The sequence below is a fragment of the Podarcis erhardii genome (assembly GCF_964252035.2).
Source record: "Podarcis erhardii genome assembly, chromosome: 2".
NCBI lineage: Eukaryota > Metazoa > Chordata > Lepidosauria > Squamata > Lacertidae > Podarcis > Podarcis erhardii.
In genome coordinates, this window is record NC_138498.1 from 51,556,867 (window position 1) to 51,578,059 (window position 21,193).

Below are 21,193 nucleotides of genomic sequence, written 5' to 3' on the forward strand. Positions count from 1 at the left end.
ACTGGAAGGAATTTTTTTATTTTGTTTTGACTATGGCAGACCAACACGGCTACCTATCTGCAACTATGAATATTCTGTTACTCTTCACTCAGATGTGTAGATTAATCTAGGCTGTTCAAATAGGAATTGAAACGAGTGATGTAGAAAGGGCTGCAAGGTCTTCACAGACCACTGAGTAGTAGATGGTGGGTCTTTGTCCTTCCAGTCTTGAAGCATAAGTCTCTCAAACATCATGAGGGCTTGCAGAATTTGTCCTCAGTCCCCCACACCATATAAGTATCAAGGATTTATCCAAGGCAAGGTTAATATGACCAATAATTACTGACCAGAAAGAAAGCATCATTCACAAATGCCCACATCATATGCCTCACAGAAGTGTTTTCTGCGTTACATCAGCCACATTTATCTGAATTAGCCAGTTCCTTCCTATAAAGGCTCTGTGGAGTCCAATATACCAGGGGTGGGGTGGGGGAGAATTGTTTACTCAGTCTAAATTTAAAATCTAAAAAAAGACTATATATAAACACTAAAGCAACTTTTCATTGATTGAGCTGACGAGAACACACTTGATTATTCCATTCATCTTTAAGATCCTGGACATTCACTTTATAACATAAAAAATCCATTTATTTCCTCCAGCACTATAGGAAATGCAGAGTCACTCAGAGCTAATGATCCAAAATAGACTCTAAAACTGCTGTAGTTGACAATGCAATACTGCCATTTAACACTACCAATATTTAGACTACAAAATTATAAACAGCAAAAATCCTCCATCTGGTCTTGTTAAGTGATCTAATGTGTAGATCACACTAGAACCCACTTCTTCCATACGAAGACTGTCTCTCCGTTTTCAAATCTTTATGACCTCATAATGTTACCTTGACTATATGGATCAAAATGTAACTGAGAGGACATTATATGAGAACTCTTGCTAGCCACTGTAATTACAGGTGGACATGGTCCTTTCTTGAGATTTTGGAACTGGGATAAAGCCTTATTGAATGCAGGGAGACTTCTATATATACATGCATGAAACCATGCTGTTGAAATCAAATATATTACATAACATTTGAACTCACTAAAATGTTACTACTAAGATTTAGGTAACATTTAACAAGTCAACATTTAGCAGCTTAAATCTATTACTAACAAGAATCACACGCAGTATACCTGTGAAACTCCAGATATGCACAGTCAGAAGAGATTTTTGGAGTTATTTGAACAAGAAGAAAAGGCAACTAAGGCTATGTACACATTAACAACCTAAAACACAGCAAGGTAGTTTCCACTTGCTGCCTTTCAAGTTGCATTGTTATGTCGCGAGATGTCGTCACGTGATGGGCATTGCCCAGTTTGTTTTCCTGTGCATGCAATTCCCCCCCCCCCAAAAAAAATCCTTTTCAGCGAAGCTGTCATTGGTGCATGTGCGATGGCTGTCTCCAATGGCTCATGTTTCAAAATCAGAGAGAAGCGGGCTTGAGGGAAAGCACACCAAAAAGCATTACTTTTCAAGAAACTACAGTGGGACCTCAGGTTACAAACGCTTCGGGCTACAAACACTTCAGGTTACAAACTCTGCTAACCTGGAAGTAGTACCTTGGGTTGAGAACTTTGCCCCAGGACAAGAGCGGAAATTGTGTGCCTGTGGCATGGCAGCAGCGGGAGGCCCCATTAGTGAAAGAACGGTTTCAGGTTAAGAACGGACCTCCAGAACGAATTAAGTTCGTAACTCATGGTAGCACTGTACAAGATACAGGTGGCTAATGTGGCAAATGGCAGGTATACTCTGCTTCCAACACCAGCAATGGGAGAATATGGGAGCCTGGAAAAAAAATGCATTGTGTACACAGCTTACATTGCAATCTTTAGGACTTCTGTCCTGATTTAGTCACTTTCCTACTCTTTCCTCATCCCTCTCATTTACCCCCCACGTGACCTAATCCAGTTTCAATCTGCAATCTCCTACACACCATCTTAAAGTGTCTACAACATCAAGCCGATCCCCTCGCCCTGCCCTGCTTCTGCCTTTTTAGGTATCCAAAGTAATGAGGACTTTGGGAGAACTGGAAAGCTTGCTCACTATTTTGTAACATTTTGGGTGGCCCTAACTATAGAATTGCCTTTAGACAGCTCGGGAGTCAAATAACTCCATGCCCTCCAGCATTTCTCCAATGAAAATAGGGACATCCAAAGGAAAAGTGGGACATACTGGGATCAAATCAGAAACAGGGATGCCTTCTCTAAATCAGGGACACCCCTGGAAAATAGGGACCCTTGGAGGGTCTGGCATTATACTTGGTTCCTTGCTCTGTTGAAATAAATATGCTAATGATTAAGGGGTAGGCTTCCCATACAGATGGTATAGTTTCTACTTTGTCTATTCTAGTTACAGACAGTATCATCGCCCTGTAAACCAGAAAAGGTCATGATTCTGTCTTAAGCTTGTGCCATTTTGGAAGCATCAAGCTGGAGCCAAAGTTGTTGTGAAGTATTACAGCCACTCTCCTACCAAAACCTAGGAGATAGATAATGCATGCATACACATTTCTACGTGAACCATAAGTAACAGGCATGTTGCTGCAACTTCTATGTTTACAACCCAAAACTGCCTTGAAATTTAGAAGAAAAAACGAACACATACAGCTCTGTACAAAGATCATATTTTATTGGGGGGGGGGGACGACAGCAGAGGGAGGGGATCCAGATCTTAAAGTGCAGACAAATCTTAAATAGTAAAAATGTATGCCACAATATGCACCCACAAAGAGATAAGCATCCTACCCACCTCCCCCTATAAAAGAAAAGTAGGTCACTACAGCTTCTGGTCTGTTGGAATGACACAGCAAAGAGGATCACTGCATTTGCTGTAGGATTCACCATGGGGCCTCTTCGGAAGGTCTCAAGTTTTAGATTTTGTATTACATGAATGAAGCAGGCCTGAAACTGGCCAGAGACCTTATACACATGAAGGCAGCTGGGCTCCCCACACTGCAGAAACAAGACCCACCCAAAACACTCTCCCACCCATCCCACCCGTGATCGGAGAGAAAGATTTTTAGAAATGGCAGCATAATGTCTGTTATTTAGTGCATGCACATACTGTCTTCTAGTGGCTGACTCACAGAAAGGGAAAAGTCTTCAGCCACTGTTCTGCTGACCAGAGACAGCACCCTAAAAAAATAAAATAGCCCTGCAACAGGGATTTTTTTTTCTGCAGAAGCCATTTTTCTAGCCACATCAGTCCATTTATTCACTCCCCTTTCTCACTTGCAAGTGTGAGTCTAGCTCTGCTGTGCAGCAAAGGCGCGCGGGGGGGGGGGGGAGTGAGCAAATGGATCTGTTACAACACTTGGGCACTTTTAGAGTCTGTCAGCGGGGGGGGGGGGTGCGCAGGCGATATTACTCCTTGCCCTCCTGAAACTATTGATCTTATCCAACACATTTTAAAAGCTTAAATGGCAGCCTGAGAGAGACTACAGAAGTTGACAGGAGTGCTCCAGCACAGGTCAATATGAAAAGCCCTGAGATTTAAATTCAACCACCACGTGGACAATGTCTTCTCCCTGTTGGGCCCTTGCCTCTGGGCCTAAGTCAACAGTAGTTGCCTTGATCTGGTTTGGCAGAGAGCAGGACAGAGAAGCAGGCTGACAGTGTCAAGGGCTGCAAAGAGCATCTTTCGACAGAATCAATTGCAAGGCACTTCTGTGTGTCATGCCTCGTTTCCTTGTGGTGAGGAACGCTCACCTGGTTTCCAACGCAAGAGAGAAGCTGCAGCAAGAAAGGTGAATAAGTGACTTGCCCAAGGCTGCAGGCTGTCAGCAGGCTGACATGAATAGTGAGGATCTCCGAACCATATCATCATCATCATCTCTCCCCACCAGACCAAAGTATCTACGTTCCAATTTTTTAATGGCTCTTCGCTAATTTCATTAACCAAGAGCAAAATCTAGACAGCTGGCATGCCAGATCTATTTGAGGTGCTCCTCACAGGCCACTCAAAGAGGAGAATTCTGAGGACACACTTAAAAAACCCAACATCCTTGAAAGGATTTCCCTTACCCACCCTGCTTCCCAAACTCCCCCTTCCCTCCCCTTTCACCCACATCAGTTTTGCTTGGTAATCCTTCATTTGCGGGAGGGTGGGTGCTCTCCCTGCTGAAGAACCAAGTCCCCCAGCATCCTTCTGCAGTTTCCTTGAGGGATGAGAGGCTCTTGCACTGCTCTAGCCTTTCCCAAATGTGTCCCAATGCTCGAGAGGGGTTCTTCCCGGAGATGGAGGCCCAGTGACCCTTTTATGATTTCTTCATTTCCCATTCCTAGAAAGAGGGAGAAATAGCGGAGCTGATGAGTCCTGGGTTGCAAAGGAGACATGAAGGCTAGAAAGAGACTGCTGAGCCCTGGTTCCAAAGTGGGATTCTGGAGGTTTGGGGCCCAGTTCCAATGAGTCTTGTGGTTTGCCATTAATTGAAGGATTTTACTTTTACAAATAGCTGGAGCAGACCAGGAGAGGGGAAGATCTGGATCAGGACTGCAGCAGTGAGCAAAGGGTTAGGATTCCCCCCACCAAGGCCCCCATCCAGATCAGGCCTCTGTGCTGGGAAATTGTGAAAGGAAGATTCTACGCTTAAGGGCAACAACACCCAACTACAGTTTACACTCTGTAGTACAAACTAACATATGATATATATGCCACAACACCCTTGTCAAAGAATTTAGCTTCCACTAGGGTCAGCCTGAGGGCGACATCCCCTTCTGGGCAGCCTTCTGGGGGACGTATGCTGGTGGTGGACCGGGCCAGAGACTAAAATGGACAGAGCAGTGCATGCGAATTTTACCTTTGCACAGTAAATTGCTTTGTTTCTACACACGTTCAAACATGCCTCTTCACCTTCCATCCAGGTAAGCCAGAGGCATGATCAGAGTTTGGAGACACATCCCAGCCAGGGAAAAACACCCAAGACCGATGAGGAGCAAGGCTTATGAGAGGTGTAGCCTGTGCAAAGCAGGTGTGGCCCGGGAAGGGTCTCAAGGGCCAGATAAAGAGGGCTGCATTTGGCCCCCAGGCCTGATGTTCCCTACCCCTGTGTGAGTCCTGAAGATTTTGGGAGAGGCAATGAGGAGGGAGTATAATGCTGGCGCCCAGCTAGGGAAGCAGAGCAGAGCCTGCTGTACCTTGGCCTTCTGCAGCACATTCCCCTTGTGGGCAGGAAGGAGGGAGGGGCTTCGCTTCCTCATTTCCGCTGCGCAGTTAACCGGGACCAGGTGCTCAGGGGGGCTTCCACTTGACTGGGGCGCAGGCTCCTGCAAGGAAATGTAGCAAGAAACCGAGAAGTTGTTCAGAGATTCAAGCAGGGGGAGATACTAGAGAAACCAGGTTGCTATCGCTAAAATGTATTTTGGGCGGCATTAATGGTCTCTGTGAAAGAGAAAACAGGGGTGGAAAGCTAAGTAGGATGGGTTGCCTTCTCTCACGCCAATCTACCTGTCAATGAAGACAATCTTTAGAGGCCCTTGTGGAGCTGGCCCCTGTCTTCTGAGGTTCGGTGGAAAGCAAGCAAGGAAGAGGAGGCACTTTTCAGCTGTTGGATTTCTTTTTACACAAGACTTTCTGTAAAACAGGCCTAGCTGTCATGGTGACCCCTCCAGATGTTGTTGGACTACAAGTCCCATCATCCCTAACCCTGGTCCATGTTGGCTAGAACTGATTTGCAGCCTAGCATCATCACGAAAACACCACACTGGCTACCCCTGCTACGAACGGATTGCCCTTTGCTCTGCTGCTCCACTTGTTTCCCCATTGTTTGTTATCATTCTGGGAGTCATCCTGGGAGGAGTGGCAAATGGATGCCTTAAATAAGTATCCCCTTTCTCTGGGGCTTGAAGCAAGGCTGAGGGTTTGGACTAGATGACCCTCAGGATCCCTTCCAACTCTACAATTCTATGATCGCTTGGGCACCCCCATCAAGGTTAGGATCAGCAATTACTGAAGGGTAGGGCAAGCTCCTTTGCATTCAGAGGATCCTTGGTTCGATCCCTGACATCTCCAAGTAAGACAGGGAGACATCCCTTTCTGAAACCCCGGACAGCCCCTGATAGTCAGAGTAGACCAGGCTTCCTCAACCTCAGCCCTCCAGATGTTTTGGGAGTACAAGTCCCATGATCCCTAGCTAGCAGGACCAGTGGTCAGGGATGATGGGAATTGTAATCTCAAAACATCTGGAGGGCCAAGGTTGAGGAAGCCTGGTGTAGACAATACATAACTAGGCAGACTGGTGGTCTGACTCAGCAGAAGTCAGCTTCCTGTGTTTCAATAATCCTGGCTCCGTGGGCTTCTGTGTGCGCCCATTTTTGTTCTGCGCTTTTGTGGGAAACTAACATCGACTGAAGCAGCCCTAACCGACCAAGGCGGAAAGAGGAAGCAGCTATCTCCTCCTCACCTTGTTTTCAGCTTTGCTGGTCACAGTCAGCCCCAGAGCCGGCCCTCCTGCCAGCGACTGCTTCAGCCTGTCTTTCACCTCGGTGAGCTTGAGCTCAAGGTCCACACGCCTGGCCTCGTTGGCTTTGCACTGATCCTCCAGGGCCGCAACACGATGCTCCAGCTCTTTCAGGTCTTTCCCTGTTTAACAGTCACATGGGAGCAAGGTCAGCCTGTGGCTCCAGGCTTGGAGAAGGGGACACATGCCAGGGAGCTTAGAGAAAGTGGGAGGGTGGGAATTTCGCCCCCACCCAATCCCACCTCCGAGGAGGCATGTGGGAAACAGGAACTGGGTCAACATTCTCGGAAGCTGACGCCTCTTTCTTGACGTGTCCACGAGAGGCAAGGCAGATCACGTTTTTCACATTATCTGCAACGCATCAAAAGCAGTAAGGACGAAAAGACCTGGATTCTGCCAGCTTCCAGGCAATTAGCTGTGCAATTTCCATTACAAGAATTATTCTTCCAGTAGATGGCGCGCCTGGGCTTTCCTCTGCGGAAGGAGCCTGCAACTGTTTCTGTGGCTGATTTGAAGCTATTGCTAAGCTTGCCAGTGCTGAGAGGGGGGAAAAATGGGTACCCAATATTAGGGATATATCCAGCACAGGACACGTCAGGGCTGAGAAGTAAGATGCAAAACTACACAGCCGGTTTGATGTTGCTATTGAGGCAAATACAGTGGTAGGTACCTCAGGTTACATACACTTCAGGTTGCATATGCTTCAGGTTACAGACTCCGCTAACCCAGAAATAGTACCTTGGGTTAAGAACTTTGCTTCAGGATGAGAACAGAAATTGTGCTGCTGTGGCGGCGCGGCGGCAGCAGGAGGCCCCATTAGCTAAAGTGGTGCTTCAGGTTAAGAACGGACCTCGGGAATGAATTAAGTACTTAACCCAAGGTACCACTGCATTTTGCAACAAATGCCTCCTACGTTGGCCTTCTTTATCAGCAGCCATCCTCCTTCATCAGGAATAACAGAGACCTCCTTTTGTTCTTAACTGCAAGGAGTCCTAGGATAAGGGGGCAGGTGCTTTAGCCAAGGCCACTGTGGGCTCAGCGTTCTACTGGCCCAGCACATTTTGCCGTCTGAGGAGGAGGACAAGAGGGTGCCTCCTCACCCGCAAATTCATTGAACAGAAGTTGGCAAAATTTTCAAATATCAACAAAGTGGAAGCATACAAAAATAAACATTATTTTCCATCTTTGGGTTTCATTCATTTCAAAAAATAAAATTTTATTTTACAGTTTATTGTTGTTTATATTTTGAATTATATATATATGGGGGCACTAAAATATTTTAAGTGCTTAGGGTCTCTAAAGGACTTAATCTGGCCCAGGATACTGGACTGTATGTGGGAGGTAAATGCAGCTCAGGAGAGAGGTTTCTGTGCAAAATGGCCAGGGGTGAGGGACGTGGCAGCGGGAGAATTGCTTCTCCAGCAGGGGCTTATACCTGAGCTTCCCTTCATAGCCTCTCGGAGCTCCCGCTTTTCCTTCCGCAGGCCCATCAGTTCATTCCGGATAGAAGCTTTCTCTTTCTCCAGTTTGTCCTTCTCAGTCAGGAACCTCCTGGCATCTTCCTCAGCACGGTTCTTGCCGTATTTGTAGTTATTGGCATCTGCAAGGGGAGGGGGATGAGTTAAGAGACACGGCCCTCTGTTAGGCACCTGAGGGGAGAGTCTTTTTTGTTTAGCTCTGCCTTGACAGCAGATAATTTTAAATGCAAGCTCAGGGGTGAACAAGCTCAAAGATGCACAACACCAGACTGTGGTCTGAAATGAAACTGAACCAACAGTCAAGAACCAAGACACCTGCTTTCCCAACACAGCCTCTGCAGTGCTGCCCAGAAATTGCTGATTATTAATATTGCTGGCACAGGAGAAGTGGCTTATGGGAGCACAAGCCCACATCCAGTTATGAACTGGAGCTGCTAAGACTTCCAGCAAAGCTTGGCATTCTTGTAAAATTGATTTAAACTATTGATACAGTTACAATTTATAGCCACTGGAGAGCTGCCTGTGCAAAACAAAATAATTAAGTGGAACATGGTGTTCTTGTAGCTCAAACTTCAGAGGGAGCTAATAATGATGATGATGATGATGATGATAATAATAATAATAATAATTTGTTCTCTGCCCATCTGATTCGATTGCCCCAGCCACTCTAGGCAGCTTCCAACAGAATACACAAAAATACAACAGAACACCACACATCAAAAGCTTCCCCAGATGTCTATGGGAGGCCATATAATTATTTATCCCTTTGACATCTGATGATAGGACATTCCACATGGCAGGTGCCACTACCGAGAAGGCCCTCTGCCTGGTTCTTTATAACCTCACTTTTCATACAGGAATCAAAGATGGATTCAGCTCAACGTTCCTGGAGCATCATAGGAGATTCTAAAAAGAAACTTGGGATTCTCTACCAAGGTCAAGGAACCTTTTGCAGCCTGAGGGCCATGTTCCCTTTTGGATAACCTTCGGGGGGGGGGCAGGTAGAAGCAAAGTGGGTAGAACAACAAATGTGGATGTTGTCTTTGTACATCAGGTTAATTTTTACACACACACAAACACCTTTCTCTATCCTTCATGCAGGAAAACAAGAATCACTATAAGAATTCAAGGTCATACTCCAGCTGTGCAAAAAACACTCATAAAAGGTGCAATGCAGAGCCAGTGAAGGATGTGGCCTGAGGAGAGGCCTGGGGGGGGTGAGAGAGAGACAGAGGCAGAGAGAGGCCTGGAGTACTGCATTTGGCTTCCTGGGCCAGAGGTTCCCCAACCCTGCTCTGTGCAGAGAACAGTTTTCACAGAAGGAAGGAGACCCATCTCTGCAATCCTAAACACGTGTATTCAGAAGCAGTAGCTACAAATGGGAAACACTGCCAGTACAGCCGTACCTTGGTTCTCGAACGCCTTGGTACTCATACATTTTGGCTCCCGAACACCAGAAGCCCAGAAGCAAGTTTTTTAACTGTTCTTTGGAACCCGAATGTCTGACATGGCTTCCGCTTGAGTGTAGGGAACTCCTGCAGCCAATTGGAAGCAGCGTCTTGGTTTTCAAATGGTTTGGGGAGTCGAACTGACTTCCAGAATGGATTATGTTCGAGAACCAAGGTATGACTGTACACCAATTTTTCTATTGAGATTTCCCCCTTCTCAATAAGAAATGTGGACAGGTTAGGACTTAGAAGCTGCCGTTTCCCGAGTCAGGCCATTGGGTCCATCTAACTCTGTATTGTCTAGTGTGACAGCAGCTCTCCAGGGTTTCAGACAAGGATTTATTTTCCCTCCGACCCAACTTGGAGAGGCAAAGGATCCAACTACAGCTGTACTCAAAAGCCTGCAATTTTATTTCCCTTAGGTTTGGCTGTTTTGGGTTGTCAGAACAGCATGCCAAAACAGGGGCCTGGACTCCCAAGAGGTACAAAAAGCTGATGAAATGTTTTATCAGTGTGAAGCAGTCTCCCTCACCCATTTGGCTGGTAGTTCTTGCAAGGCTATTAGCAACCACTGAGCAGCATTGGGAAAGACCAGCGGGGTGTGTATGTGTGTGTAACACAGTGCTGATTGTACATGTTCAGGGCCATTGCTATCTGGTAAAGCTCCGATCAGTTCCTGTTAACAACAATTTTGACCTGTGAAGGGGAACGGGGTGGAGATCACAGAATCAGTTTTGACGCAGCTCCAAAAGGAGAAGCCTCATTTTGACACAAGGCTTGACTGAGCTTGAGACCTACTGCATTCAAAGCACAGATCCTACCAACAGAGGCTCTTCCTCTGTCAGCCATGTTCTCCCCATTTCAGGCCTGAACCTCAGCTAAGAGAGAAGCTGCAAAGGCAAATAGGTAGTACTGTGCATTAAACCCATCCAGATTTTGGCCCAGCCTGCAAATTAGCAATCCTTGTCCAAATAATGAGAAAGCAAAAACTGAGACAGAAGTGGAGCCATCAAGCAGCAACTGAGTGTTGTATAAGCTTACACTACTGGAAACAGCTCTTTAGGGATCGCCAGCTCAGAGTCTTTCCCCTCCCCATTCCAGCTGGCTGATAAGACAGCCACCATAAGCATCCCACATCAGGATCCAAACCTACTTGATGCATGGCGCTTGACTTTCACTTGTGGATCCACACGGCGCGATTTCTCGCTGCAAGAGGAGCCGTGGCGCTTCACCTGGGACCCTGATGGCCGCCCTGACTTTTCCAGCTGCACACAGAAAAGCACAAAAAAGCCATCATTTCAGAGGGTGTCAAGGAGACCAACAATGATGGCCAAAATCAAGGGAAGGGTATTTCTAGGATTAAGGTGAAACGTTATTTTTGCTCTTGGATGCTGTGTGTTGTTTATATTTATAGTATTGGAATATGGGTTTTTTGGGGTATGTGTTATATTATTAATATGTTATTAAGAAATTGTTATTGTCATTGTATTGCTATGCTATGAAATTGTAGCTATGCTATGTTTTTGCTATGTTATGAGGAAATAGTTTCTGTAGTGTTTGTCTGAAATGCATCATTATTTCTTTACTTTTTAAGCCACTTTGAGCATTTCTTTTTTGTGGAAAAGTAGCATACAAATAAAATTGAATAATGACTGAATGAATGATGGGTGTGAGCAAGAAGTCCAGTTTCTTCCCATGCAGCATAGCTGCTTGAGAAGCAGGCTTATCCAAGTGCCTCTGCTTGGGCAAAACTGTTTGTCAGTTGCCAAGCACTTGGAAGCACATGCAGGCAGGGAGAAGAGTGCTGTTAGGGAAAGGAAGCAGGGGAGAGAAGAGGGTTATGGCATTTCTGCTTTTCTTTTTTCAAATACCTCCACCTTCTCATAGGGGACTTCATCGTATAATACACGGGAAGCATCTGTTTGGTTCTCAAGGGAGGAGCTGGCCCACCTGAAGAGGCAGAGAAACAGACAAAACATGCTCTACATCTCAAGTACTGATTGCAAAATCTGACAATCTTTACCAGCAAGAACGACTGAGCTCTTCCTGCCACCCTCTGCACTAACAAAATGAATCCAAACATAGGCCCTCCTACGTTGGGTTGGTAGATGCTATTGCATCATAAATTTCTGCCAAGCCCTGTATTTTGGGCAACACAGGAGTGGAGATACCTCACACATATCATATTGGGTGCACACCTGAAAAATGTTGTTGGAAATGTGGAACACATATACTAAACCAAATCAAGTCAAAAGGTTAAGTATGCATCTAAGAAGTTAAGCGTGACTGCAGTTATCCAGGAAACAAGATGGCCTGAGATGCTTGCATGGTGTGTGAAATGTCCCTTGGTGCTATGGAGATAACAGCATAGAAATTGAGAATGTTTGCTCCATATCAATCTTTTAAACTCACAGCTTGGATATTTAAAATTCTCTGCTCCATACATAAGAGTGTTTCAATATGGGCTCATCTTTTCTTGATACACAAAAGGGCCATTTAAGCCTGAGGCGCAGAGTGTGAGGTTTTCTATGCTTCCTATCTTGGAAAGTGGAACTAGCGCTTGCTCCACATTCACACCCATGATATAAACCAGGAAACACGAATGCAGGCTTGCTTGTTTCAGCCTCACATTCACAGTAGCCTAAATGGCTTACTCTATTCTGGCCTTTCAGGTATGATTTTAGCAGGTTGTCATCTTGATTTGGATCATGGCTTAGAGCAGGGGTCGGCAAAGTTTTCTGTGGCTTGGTAGGGGTCCCTGAGCAGGCGGCAGGGGTTCATGGGCCAATTAAACGACCCCCATGGGCTGCTTGTGGCCCATGGGCCTTATGTTGCAAACCCCTGGTTTAGAGACACCAAAAAATCTGTCTTGGCAGATTTGTTGCTGGCGTAGGTGGTCTTAACAGAACGTTTTATCCTCAGAGACTCTGTTGGGGGCAGGGAGAACATCAGGCAGGCACTCTTGCCTGTAGACGTGGACAAGGTAGTTTCCACACCTGGCTGCATCACTAGCAGAAGAAACGCTTACATGTAAGAGTGTCTCACAGCATTGATGATGTTGGCGATTTTCTCCACATCCACATAGTCATAATGCAAGGCTTCTGGGGCTGTCTGGGAGCCAGTTTCAACCAGCAGGAGCCCAAGCCAGCGCCCCAGGTCTTCATAGCTGCTCGCCTGAGGAGTAAGACAATAGTTTCAAGTGAAAGGAAGCACACATTACTCTGGGCAACAGCCAAGGCCACGCTCTTCCCACAAGGAAACATAGTCAAGGACATGTCTTTCCAGAGCACATTGTTCCTTTACAACAGGTGCCCCATTTCCCAAATTTACAGCTGTGCGGTTCACCATAGGAATATTTGCAAGGCATCCTGTGTGTGCAAGGCTCACACTGCTAAGTAAGCGAAAGGTCTCTAAAGAAGCTGGGGAGGACATGAATTCTGAATATATTGTGTGTATTATTGGAACTCTGATGTTGGGTAAGATTGAGGGCACAAGGAGAAGGGGACAACAGAGGACGAGATGGTTGGACAGTGTTATAGAAGCGACCAACATGAATTTGACAAAACTCCAGGAGGCAGTGGAAGACAGGAGTGCCTGGCGTGCTCTGGTCCATGGGGTCACGAAGAGTCGGACACGACTAATCGACTTAACAACAAATTATTGGAAAGGGCCACAGCTCAGCCACAAAGCATTTGCTCTTCATGCACAAGGCCCTTGGTCTAACCCCCTGCATCTCTGGGAGGGAGTGGAAGCATCCTGCTGAGCCACTTCCAGTCAGTGTGGACATTACTGAGCTAGAAAGACCAGTGTCTGACTCTGAATAAGGAAGCTTCCTATTATTATCCACATTCAACCAGAATATCTGGCTGTTCAAGGCTGTCCCACATGACCCTGAAAATGGGTTGTGATTTGGGTTGACAGTGCACAGGCAGAGTTGGGGGGTGAAAGGGGAGAGTACATTGCAATCCTAGGCATGTCTATTCATAAACAAGCCCCCTTGCATTGAGTGGGACTTAGTCCCAAGTCAATATGCCTTCAACACAGGCTGATGTTTTTATCACAGCACCACAAGGGGAAGCCTTTGCAAAAGCATGGCAGAACCTCGCCCCACATTTGAAATGAATAAATCAAGATGGGCACGTGGCCAAAGAATACTATTGCTTCACCGCATGCTCTCAATCTCTCTCTTGGTCTGCTTAGAGATCATGTTTTATGTATATGTTTTCAGTATGATCTTTATATGCATTTAGATGTCCAAATATTTGCTTGGATCCCGTAAGGTCCAAGGGAAGTTATAGTGCATTAAGTGAAACTGAGGCACATTTAAGATTTCATCATACTTTATGAAACAAGCAGCATGAAGTAGGTTAATTCTGTTAATATGATAAATAAGAGAAATCATTTTCTGCTGCTGTGAGATACAGTTGTGCCTTGGAAGTCAAATGGAATCCGTTCTGGAAGCCCATTCAATTTCCAAAATGTTCAGAAACCAAAGTGCGGCTTAGCCGCGGAAGTCCCATCAGATGTTTGGCTCCCAAAAGAACATTCGAAAACCAGAACACTCACTTCCGGGTTCCGATTATTCAGGAGCCAATTTGTTTGGGTGCCAAGGTGTTCGAGATCCAAGGTATGACTGTATACAATCCATACTGCTTTAACAAATGCCTTTACCACAGCCTGAATTTCATGTATATTTGTACCGCACATGAAGGGCTCTATAGAGTTCTTCCAGCATTCAAGACATTGCTCTTAAATGCTATGTTTTGCAGGATGCCCAGGTGCCCAGCCTTGTCTGCCTATACCCTGGTCGTCGGCCAAATCAAGGCTCTGCCAAAGGGACTGCAGCTTCCTCAGCAGAGCCGTCCAGAGTGAATCCTCACTCACCTCCAAGGCAGAGACTTCTTGGCCGTTGCGAAGGATGCGGAACGCAAAGGGGTGCTTGGGGCCCAGTCCTGGTGCCACCTCACAGCCCCGGAGGACGACGGCATTCACGTGGGTCCTTAAGTCCGTCCGGTCCTTGTGGAAATAGAGGGTGTTGCCTTTCAAACGACACCAGCGCTCCTTCCAGCACTGGTTAACCAGAACATTCAAGTAGCCTGCCAGGAGATGAGCAAAGACATTTGATCAGCAATACAGTGACCATTATGAGATAAATAAGGGCCTAAATCTTGTCTCCTAGGAAACAAGGAAATGCTGAGCTTAGGCATGACAGATTTCAAATCAGAAGATCAGTTCCAAGAGCCAAGCATTACTTTAGCTCAATGAGATGTTTGCCTGAATGAGTATCAGCCATGTCACTTGGGTGGAATCTACACATATAAAAACTGCTCCGAAAATGCTGCCCCCCCAAAAAAAGCATTTTTAAAAACACATTGAATTTTCCATAAAGCTCACCACCTCCATCTAGTGTCACATTGTATACTGTGCTTAAAACACACTTAAAATGTTTTATTTGCAGCTCTATAGCTGAGTCCTTGGACTGTGTTGTTTTGTGTGTGTGCATAAAATAGATTATGAATGTCAGTGCTCTTGTCTTTGCCATAAAGTAGCTGATTCACTCCTATAAGTAAGAAAAGACAACTGCACAATCAAACAATTAAGATTTAACTATCGGATATGGGGGTGGGCAACATATTTGGAGTGGCAGACTAGACGCTCTCTAATTTCAGAGGCACCCTATATAATGCTAAAAGTCGGCACCCCCCCCACCTCTCACACTCCATTCTGCAGTATTGTTGTTGCATCCCCTGCAGTGCAGCATTGTATGACATAACACAGTGCAATCAGAAACTGGGACAAGGAAGCCCAACTGGACCCCTCTTAAGGCACCAGCTAATGAATGGTTTGCATTTCAACTGCCCTCCTGCTCCAGTACAAACCACAGCATGGGATGTCTTCCTCCGTAGAGGATGTCTGGGTGTCCTCAGGGGATGGCTTCTTCTTGGAGAAGCTGATTATTCTGGTGATTTTCCTCCCAGCTGCTCGACTTACAGAGCCTTTCAAGTCCGCCAAACCACTTTTTTTGCCTTTCCCTACAGGGAGGAGAAGCAGAGCTTAAAACAAGACATGGTGTATCTGACCAAAACAAAGAAACTGTGAGGAAACTAAAGGTCTGTTCTCCCTGACCTCATACCTCCAGAACACACAGACTCTCTCATCATAACAGATTGTAAAATGTCATGAAGAGGATAAGGGAGGTCAGGTGAAGGGGTAAATATGAAAAAACACTGGTCTGAAATACAGCTAGAAGCTACAGGCTAGAGTATTCCCTTACGGGTATTAAGAGCCAACTGAACATAGCGGCAACACAGAGCAAATTCAGAAACAGAGTGCTTTAACCTTCATGATACAATTTTTACAGAACTAGCGTGTGCAACATGACACACTAGTCCCAAAGAAAAGTGCAGGGCGACCGACCTAGCAATTCTGGCACAATGGTAACTCTGCTCCCAATGGGAACAGCAAAAGGGGTCATTGTAACACAAGATGGAACCTGGGTTTTGTTTCTTTAAGCCCAGGATCTATTTATTACATTTATCTCCCACCCGTTTTCCAAGGAGCTGAGGGAAGCATTTAGGGCCTTTCCAACTTCACAACAACCCTGTGAGGTAGGTTGGGCTGAGATGCAGAGACCTGTGTGCATTGTGGTCAAGCAGGGATTTAAACCCAGGTCTCTCAGGAGCTCTAGTCCAAGTGCTGTGTTTCTTGCTGCCTCAACCAAAAGCAACACCTGGCTTTTAGGGGAAGGGGAAAGTAACCAGGGACTCACCTTGCTCATGGGCCTCTCTCCGAGCCATGGAAGAGCCGTTCTCTGCGGTTGCCACACTGTCCGAGTCAGATGTCTGTTTGTCCTGAGATGACCTCTGGGCAAAGGAGATTTTTGTTGTGAGCATAGCAGGGGAGAAAGGGTTAAACTCACAATCCCTTGGCTGCTCAGGCCCCCTATAACAGCTAAAAGAAAAACTGTGCACACTGATTGTATTCATTCATGAACATCACCGCTACTTCAGCTCTGAGCGAGAAGCTACCTTGTCATGGTCCACCTTGCACGTAAGCAGAGGAGATGTAAGAACTTCTGTTCCACTCAGTCCTCCTCCACTGGGATTGCTCACTTCCTTTATCACCTGCAGGAGGAGAGGGTTGAGTGTCAAAACAACGGAAACACTGGTAGCGCATCAGCTGCAACTGAAAGCTCACTTCGCTGCAAACCATCCAGCGATGGCTTCTCGGGAACAATGGTGCCACCAAGTCTCAGTTACCTGACAGAAGGGAAACAGTAGATTCCAGTACTGAAAACTAGCAGTCAAAGGGCCAGACTGGACTCTAGCAAGTTATTCTATCAGGCCCTTGGTGAGACTACCAAATTTTTAATCAAGGGTATGGGAAAATGTTTGCCCATCGTGCGTCTTGTAAGCAGTGCTATTTTTCTAGAAAAAGAGGTGCCAAAACTGAGTTCCGGTGAGTTCTGGCTGGGGAAAAAAGTCCTTCTCAAAAGGAAATGGATAGAAAGTATGTCCAATCTGGGAGAGATAGAGTTATATGCCAACCTTAACTATTCATCTCTCTCTGGGATTTTTTAATGTAATAAAGTGGCCTCTGAGAATACAGAAGCAGGGTATTATCCCTGACCTAAATAAAGCCAGTTTTTGTATTTTGTCCTAATTTAACTCAAGGCTCATTAGCTTCCAAGACAGTTCACTGGCTGGTTGTCAATGACTTTTGCTCTTCCTATCTCTGGTTTCTGTAACATTTCAGCCATGGATGTTGACACAAGATTTCCCAAGGAAACCCAAGTGAGGACTGGGGATAAAGGAAGGCAGACTCTCTTTTATTTCTTCCAACAGACCCACTTCCCACCTTGTCACCTTCAGCAATAGGTTATCTTCAGGCTTCAGAACAGGTCTGGGTGAATTAAATTCATCTGCTCAGGTATTCCCATTTCAGAGATTGCAATTTCTCAGCTGCAAGTGGGGTTTAGCCAGCACACCAGAGTGCCTATTGGATCAGTGCCAACAGAGTATTGACATTTCTGAGGAAGGGAGGACCTGAAGAGTCGCATCCCATGCCAGCGGGGTGGAAGTGCTTTGAGCCAGTGAGTGATATGGAGCAAGGGCAAAGACAGAGAAGTTCTAAAAACAACCAGTACAGGGAGGAATAGACGGTTTTAATAAATGCTGAGGTTCCTGACAGTACTCATGCCAAAGTACACTTGCTCTGCCAAGACGGAAAAGAAATTGAACCACAAAATGCACAAGACCTTTTTCATCCCTGGACCCAGAATGCCATTATAATAAACTACCTAGCCTGCGTGTTGCATTGTGCTTCCTTCGGTTTAACCTCCAACATCCAAGCATCAATCCCAAAAAGATAGCCTGGAAAGGTGCGGGCAGCAGGGACGCGTGTCAAATTGAAAGAGTCGCCAATTATGCCACAAAGCTGAGCTGGAGGGGTTAAATCTATGTGTCTTTCATGGAGATCACCTGCTGGTATCCATGGCAGAGAGCCATAAGAATGAACAAGCATGGGGCTATCACGATGTTGTTTTAAACCACTAGCATCTGTTAGGTAGAAATTGCCACTACACTGCGTCCAGATGTCAATGGACTCCAGCTCCCATCAGCTCCAGCCAGCCAGGGGTGATGGGAGTTGTAGTCAACTGGAAGGCCACAGGTTTGGGGGCAGGCAAAGGGAGGGAAGAGAAAGCGCAACTGAGAAAGCCAAGTATCAGTGATGCAGCATACACATGCGTGCACACACACAAGCCCTCTCCCACTCTGTGTTTTGGATAGGCAGGAATAGTAGCTTCTCTGACACACTACCATCAAGAACAGGCATAAGCAATCTCGGCCCTCCAGATGTTTTGAGACTACAATTCCCAGCATCCCTGACCACTGGTCCTGTTAGCTAGGGATCATGGGAGTTGTACTCCCAAAAATATCTGGAGGGCCGAGGTTGGCTATGCCTGATCAAGAAGCACTGAAACCGCCACCTTTTTCAGACCCTGCCGTCAGGCAGAATTGGTGATGTCATCTCACAGAGCTTCCTACTGAATCTGCAGTGCTTCAGAACAAAGGCAGGAAAGAGTGGGGGTGGGCGGGCATGTGTGAATCAAAACAGCCCCTTTCCTGCAGCCCTGCAGTTCCAGACTATAGGAAGGGGGTGTCAGGGTCTGCCCTGCTGGCTGGCTATTTCTCTCCTGCAGCCAGGCAAGGGTGATAAGAGACTGAGTAGGAAAGCCCCCTCCTCCCCACTGGAGAGATAACAAGTGCTTTTCCCACAGGGCCTGATACACTTGACCAGATCTACAGTGGTCAGGGCAGGAGGGCTGTTCACATGGACGGGCATTAGTTGGCATTTGTGTTTTGATAGAGCACAGAAAGAGGGGGGGTGTTTCTTTTTAAAATGTGTGTGTGTGGAACTGAGCTCTCCTGCTGTTGAGGGAAGTACCTTCAGCCACTCCTCGGCCTGCTCTTTGCTCTGCACGGCCAGCACCAGGGCCTCAGCGCCCGGCAGGGAGAAGCGCAGCTCGTGCTTTTTGCGACGCCCGTCCTTCGGCACGTAGACAACGTTGCAAACGCTCAGTGGCACCTCGAGGTGTGGCTGGCGATGCTTGGAGCTTTTGTAACACTAATGTTAAAAAAATAGAAAAAGCACAATGTTCATCACTCTTTCCAAGTTGGGTCTTTTTCTTGTACTTTTCGTGGCTCCTCTCAGCACAGAGAAGAAGCAGTGGAAAGGTCCCATGTCGTTGTGGGGAGGAGGAGGTGCACAAAAGGAAAGAAGAGAAATGCTTGGGAACTCCCATCGCTTAACCAAATACTGTGCCTTAAAATCGTAGGTTTTTTACAACCAGAACAAAAAACAGAAGTGCTGAAATCTTATCAGTCTCAAAGAAACAGCCCCCCCCCACTTAACTTTGGGTCATTACATACAGATATGTGTCCTGTTGCCCTAATGAGTTAAAGGGGGCTGGGAATCAGGAAAACCTTTTTCCAAAGGTTTGATAGCAATCAGAGTAGTGGTGGGGCTTTCCCCACGCCACATAATTATTTGAAAATGTCAGGTCAAGAAAGTTTTGAACTCTCCCCTTCCTCCTGGTGCTTTTCAAATTCCCAATAAAACTTTCAGAGAATGAACACCAATTGGAGCATCATGCCTGGGCTTTTCAACACCACCTTAAAGAAGAGCCACACTGGGCTTGGCATATAAATCTGCAACAAATCTACAAATACTGTTAGTTATGGACCAGCTGTTTGCAAGGACAAAGGATGTGTAAAAAAACAAAAACTGTGGCATACACAGTGCACCATATCTTTGACTTGGCCAGCAAAAGGAACTATGCAGCTATGTAGATCTGTTGACTAGTCCTTCCTTTTTCATCAAAGTTGCCAACTCTACCAGTCAGTGCCAGACCCCAAGGAGAGTAGGCCTTCCCAGCCATGCTCATGCATGCAAATTCAACTGATTTGCCAGGTGTCTTTGGCTCATTAGCAGGACTCTCCAACTTTTCTCCCCAAAACCTTCCCTGCTTTCCTGCATGTGGCCAGGTGCTCCACAAGCCACCAACTCACCAGGAGTTTGTTGTCCTTGATGACCGTCAGCTGCTTGGCCCATTGCCCAAAGCGCTTCTTCCGCAACAAGAAAGCACATATCCTGCAGTCCTTCACCAGGTTCATGGAAGCTTCCTCTGACGGCCATTGGTGTGTCAGTCTCTGACCTTTCCCATCCTCTTCCTCCTCATCATAGGACTCATAGGAGCTGCTCATGGCATCAGAGTCATTGTCTACAAGGAAGCAGAGAGCCCTTAATCACCCAAGGTACCATGCTGACACCATCAACCTCCTATATGTGGATGCCATCACTCCTTCAGCTGGAAGCTTTGCAAGAGGAGGCACTTTCTGGAACACATACAGTTCTGCATTTCCTTTGGCTTCTTTCCAAGCCTGCCTATGACACTGACAGGCTGTTCCAACTCCCAAGCTAGCATTTATGGATCTCTATAGGGCAACTATATCACTGCTGAGTTCTTACAAGGCATGTTAAATTGCAGAGATGCAGTTTGTTGTTCTACGTTCTACCTCCACTGAAGCCAGTTTCCCATGAACTACATAGGCACAAGCTTGCTATCATGCCTCAAATACTCTGAAGTCTATTTCTTTTCCTTAAAAGCTATGTTCTGAATTTACTAAAGATTGGGCTTTCCACTGCATTTTCCAAGTTACTTTGTTTTTGGTGGTGGTGGGGAAGGTACTTATAAATGCATTGTGTTTCAGGTCACAGTAAATATACCAGTTCATATTATTTCTGTAATCTAATGCTCAATGCAGTGATAGCCGTTCTTTACATTTCCTGCAAATTAAGATAAACCCTGACTGAGGCAATTTTAGCAGGCTGTGGGAAAGGCTTTCACTATTATGCAGACTCTAGAAAATCCCAAAGCTTTCTGTGAGGTGGAGCTTCATTGAGAGTAGCACCTTTAAAAAAAATTGTGTATGCTTTTTCATAAAGGCTCTTAAGAGTAAGTGCTGCAAATATCAGATCCATTGGTCCAGCGTGGTCCCTGAGGCACCCTAACCCCAGCGGTAATATTTAAAGAGCAAGTTTCTACACCGCAGGGTTGCAGGCAACAGTTCCTAAACAGGAATAGAGTGTGCTTACCACTTATGCAAAGGTTTGGTTTCAGGATCCACGTGCAAAGGCAAAATTGTACAAAGTCAGGAAACCCCCAAATTATCCCCTGCAAGGCAGAGGGCTGATTACCAGGATGTGG

General features: G+C 46.1%; 1 protein-coding gene across 1 annotated transcript in view; it reads right to left on the reverse strand.

The window, feature by feature from the left end:
* Positions 1–2,647: 2,647 nt before the first annotated feature.
* Positions 2,648–21,193, reverse strand: part of AFAP1L1 (actin filament associated protein 1 like 1) — a 74,035-nt gene continuing 55,489 nt past the window's right edge. The window contains exons 7-19 of the mRNA XM_081852074.1: positions 19,995–20,206; positions 18,871–19,050; positions 16,452–16,547; positions 16,193–16,286; positions 15,303–15,455; positions 14,308–14,519; positions 12,452–12,597; positions 11,295–11,373; positions 10,577–10,688; positions 7,933–8,097; positions 6,441–6,619; positions 5,176–5,304; positions 2,648–4,319 (exon numbers count right to left, since the gene is read on the reverse strand). Of these exons, the coding sequence (XP_081708200.1) occupies positions 4,296–4,319; positions 5,176–5,304; positions 6,441–6,619; positions 7,933–8,097; positions 10,577–10,688; positions 11,295–11,373; positions 12,452–12,597; positions 14,308–14,519; positions 15,303–15,455; positions 16,193–16,286; positions 16,452–16,547; positions 18,871–19,050; positions 19,995–20,206 (1,781 nt within the window). The 3' untranslated portion in view covers positions 2,648–4,295. The remainder of the gene's footprint in view (positions 4,320–5,175; positions 5,305–6,440; positions 6,620–7,932; positions 8,098–10,576; positions 10,689–11,294; positions 11,374–12,451; positions 12,598–14,307; positions 14,520–15,302; positions 15,456–16,192; positions 16,287–16,451; positions 16,548–18,870; positions 19,051–19,994; positions 20,207–21,193) is intronic.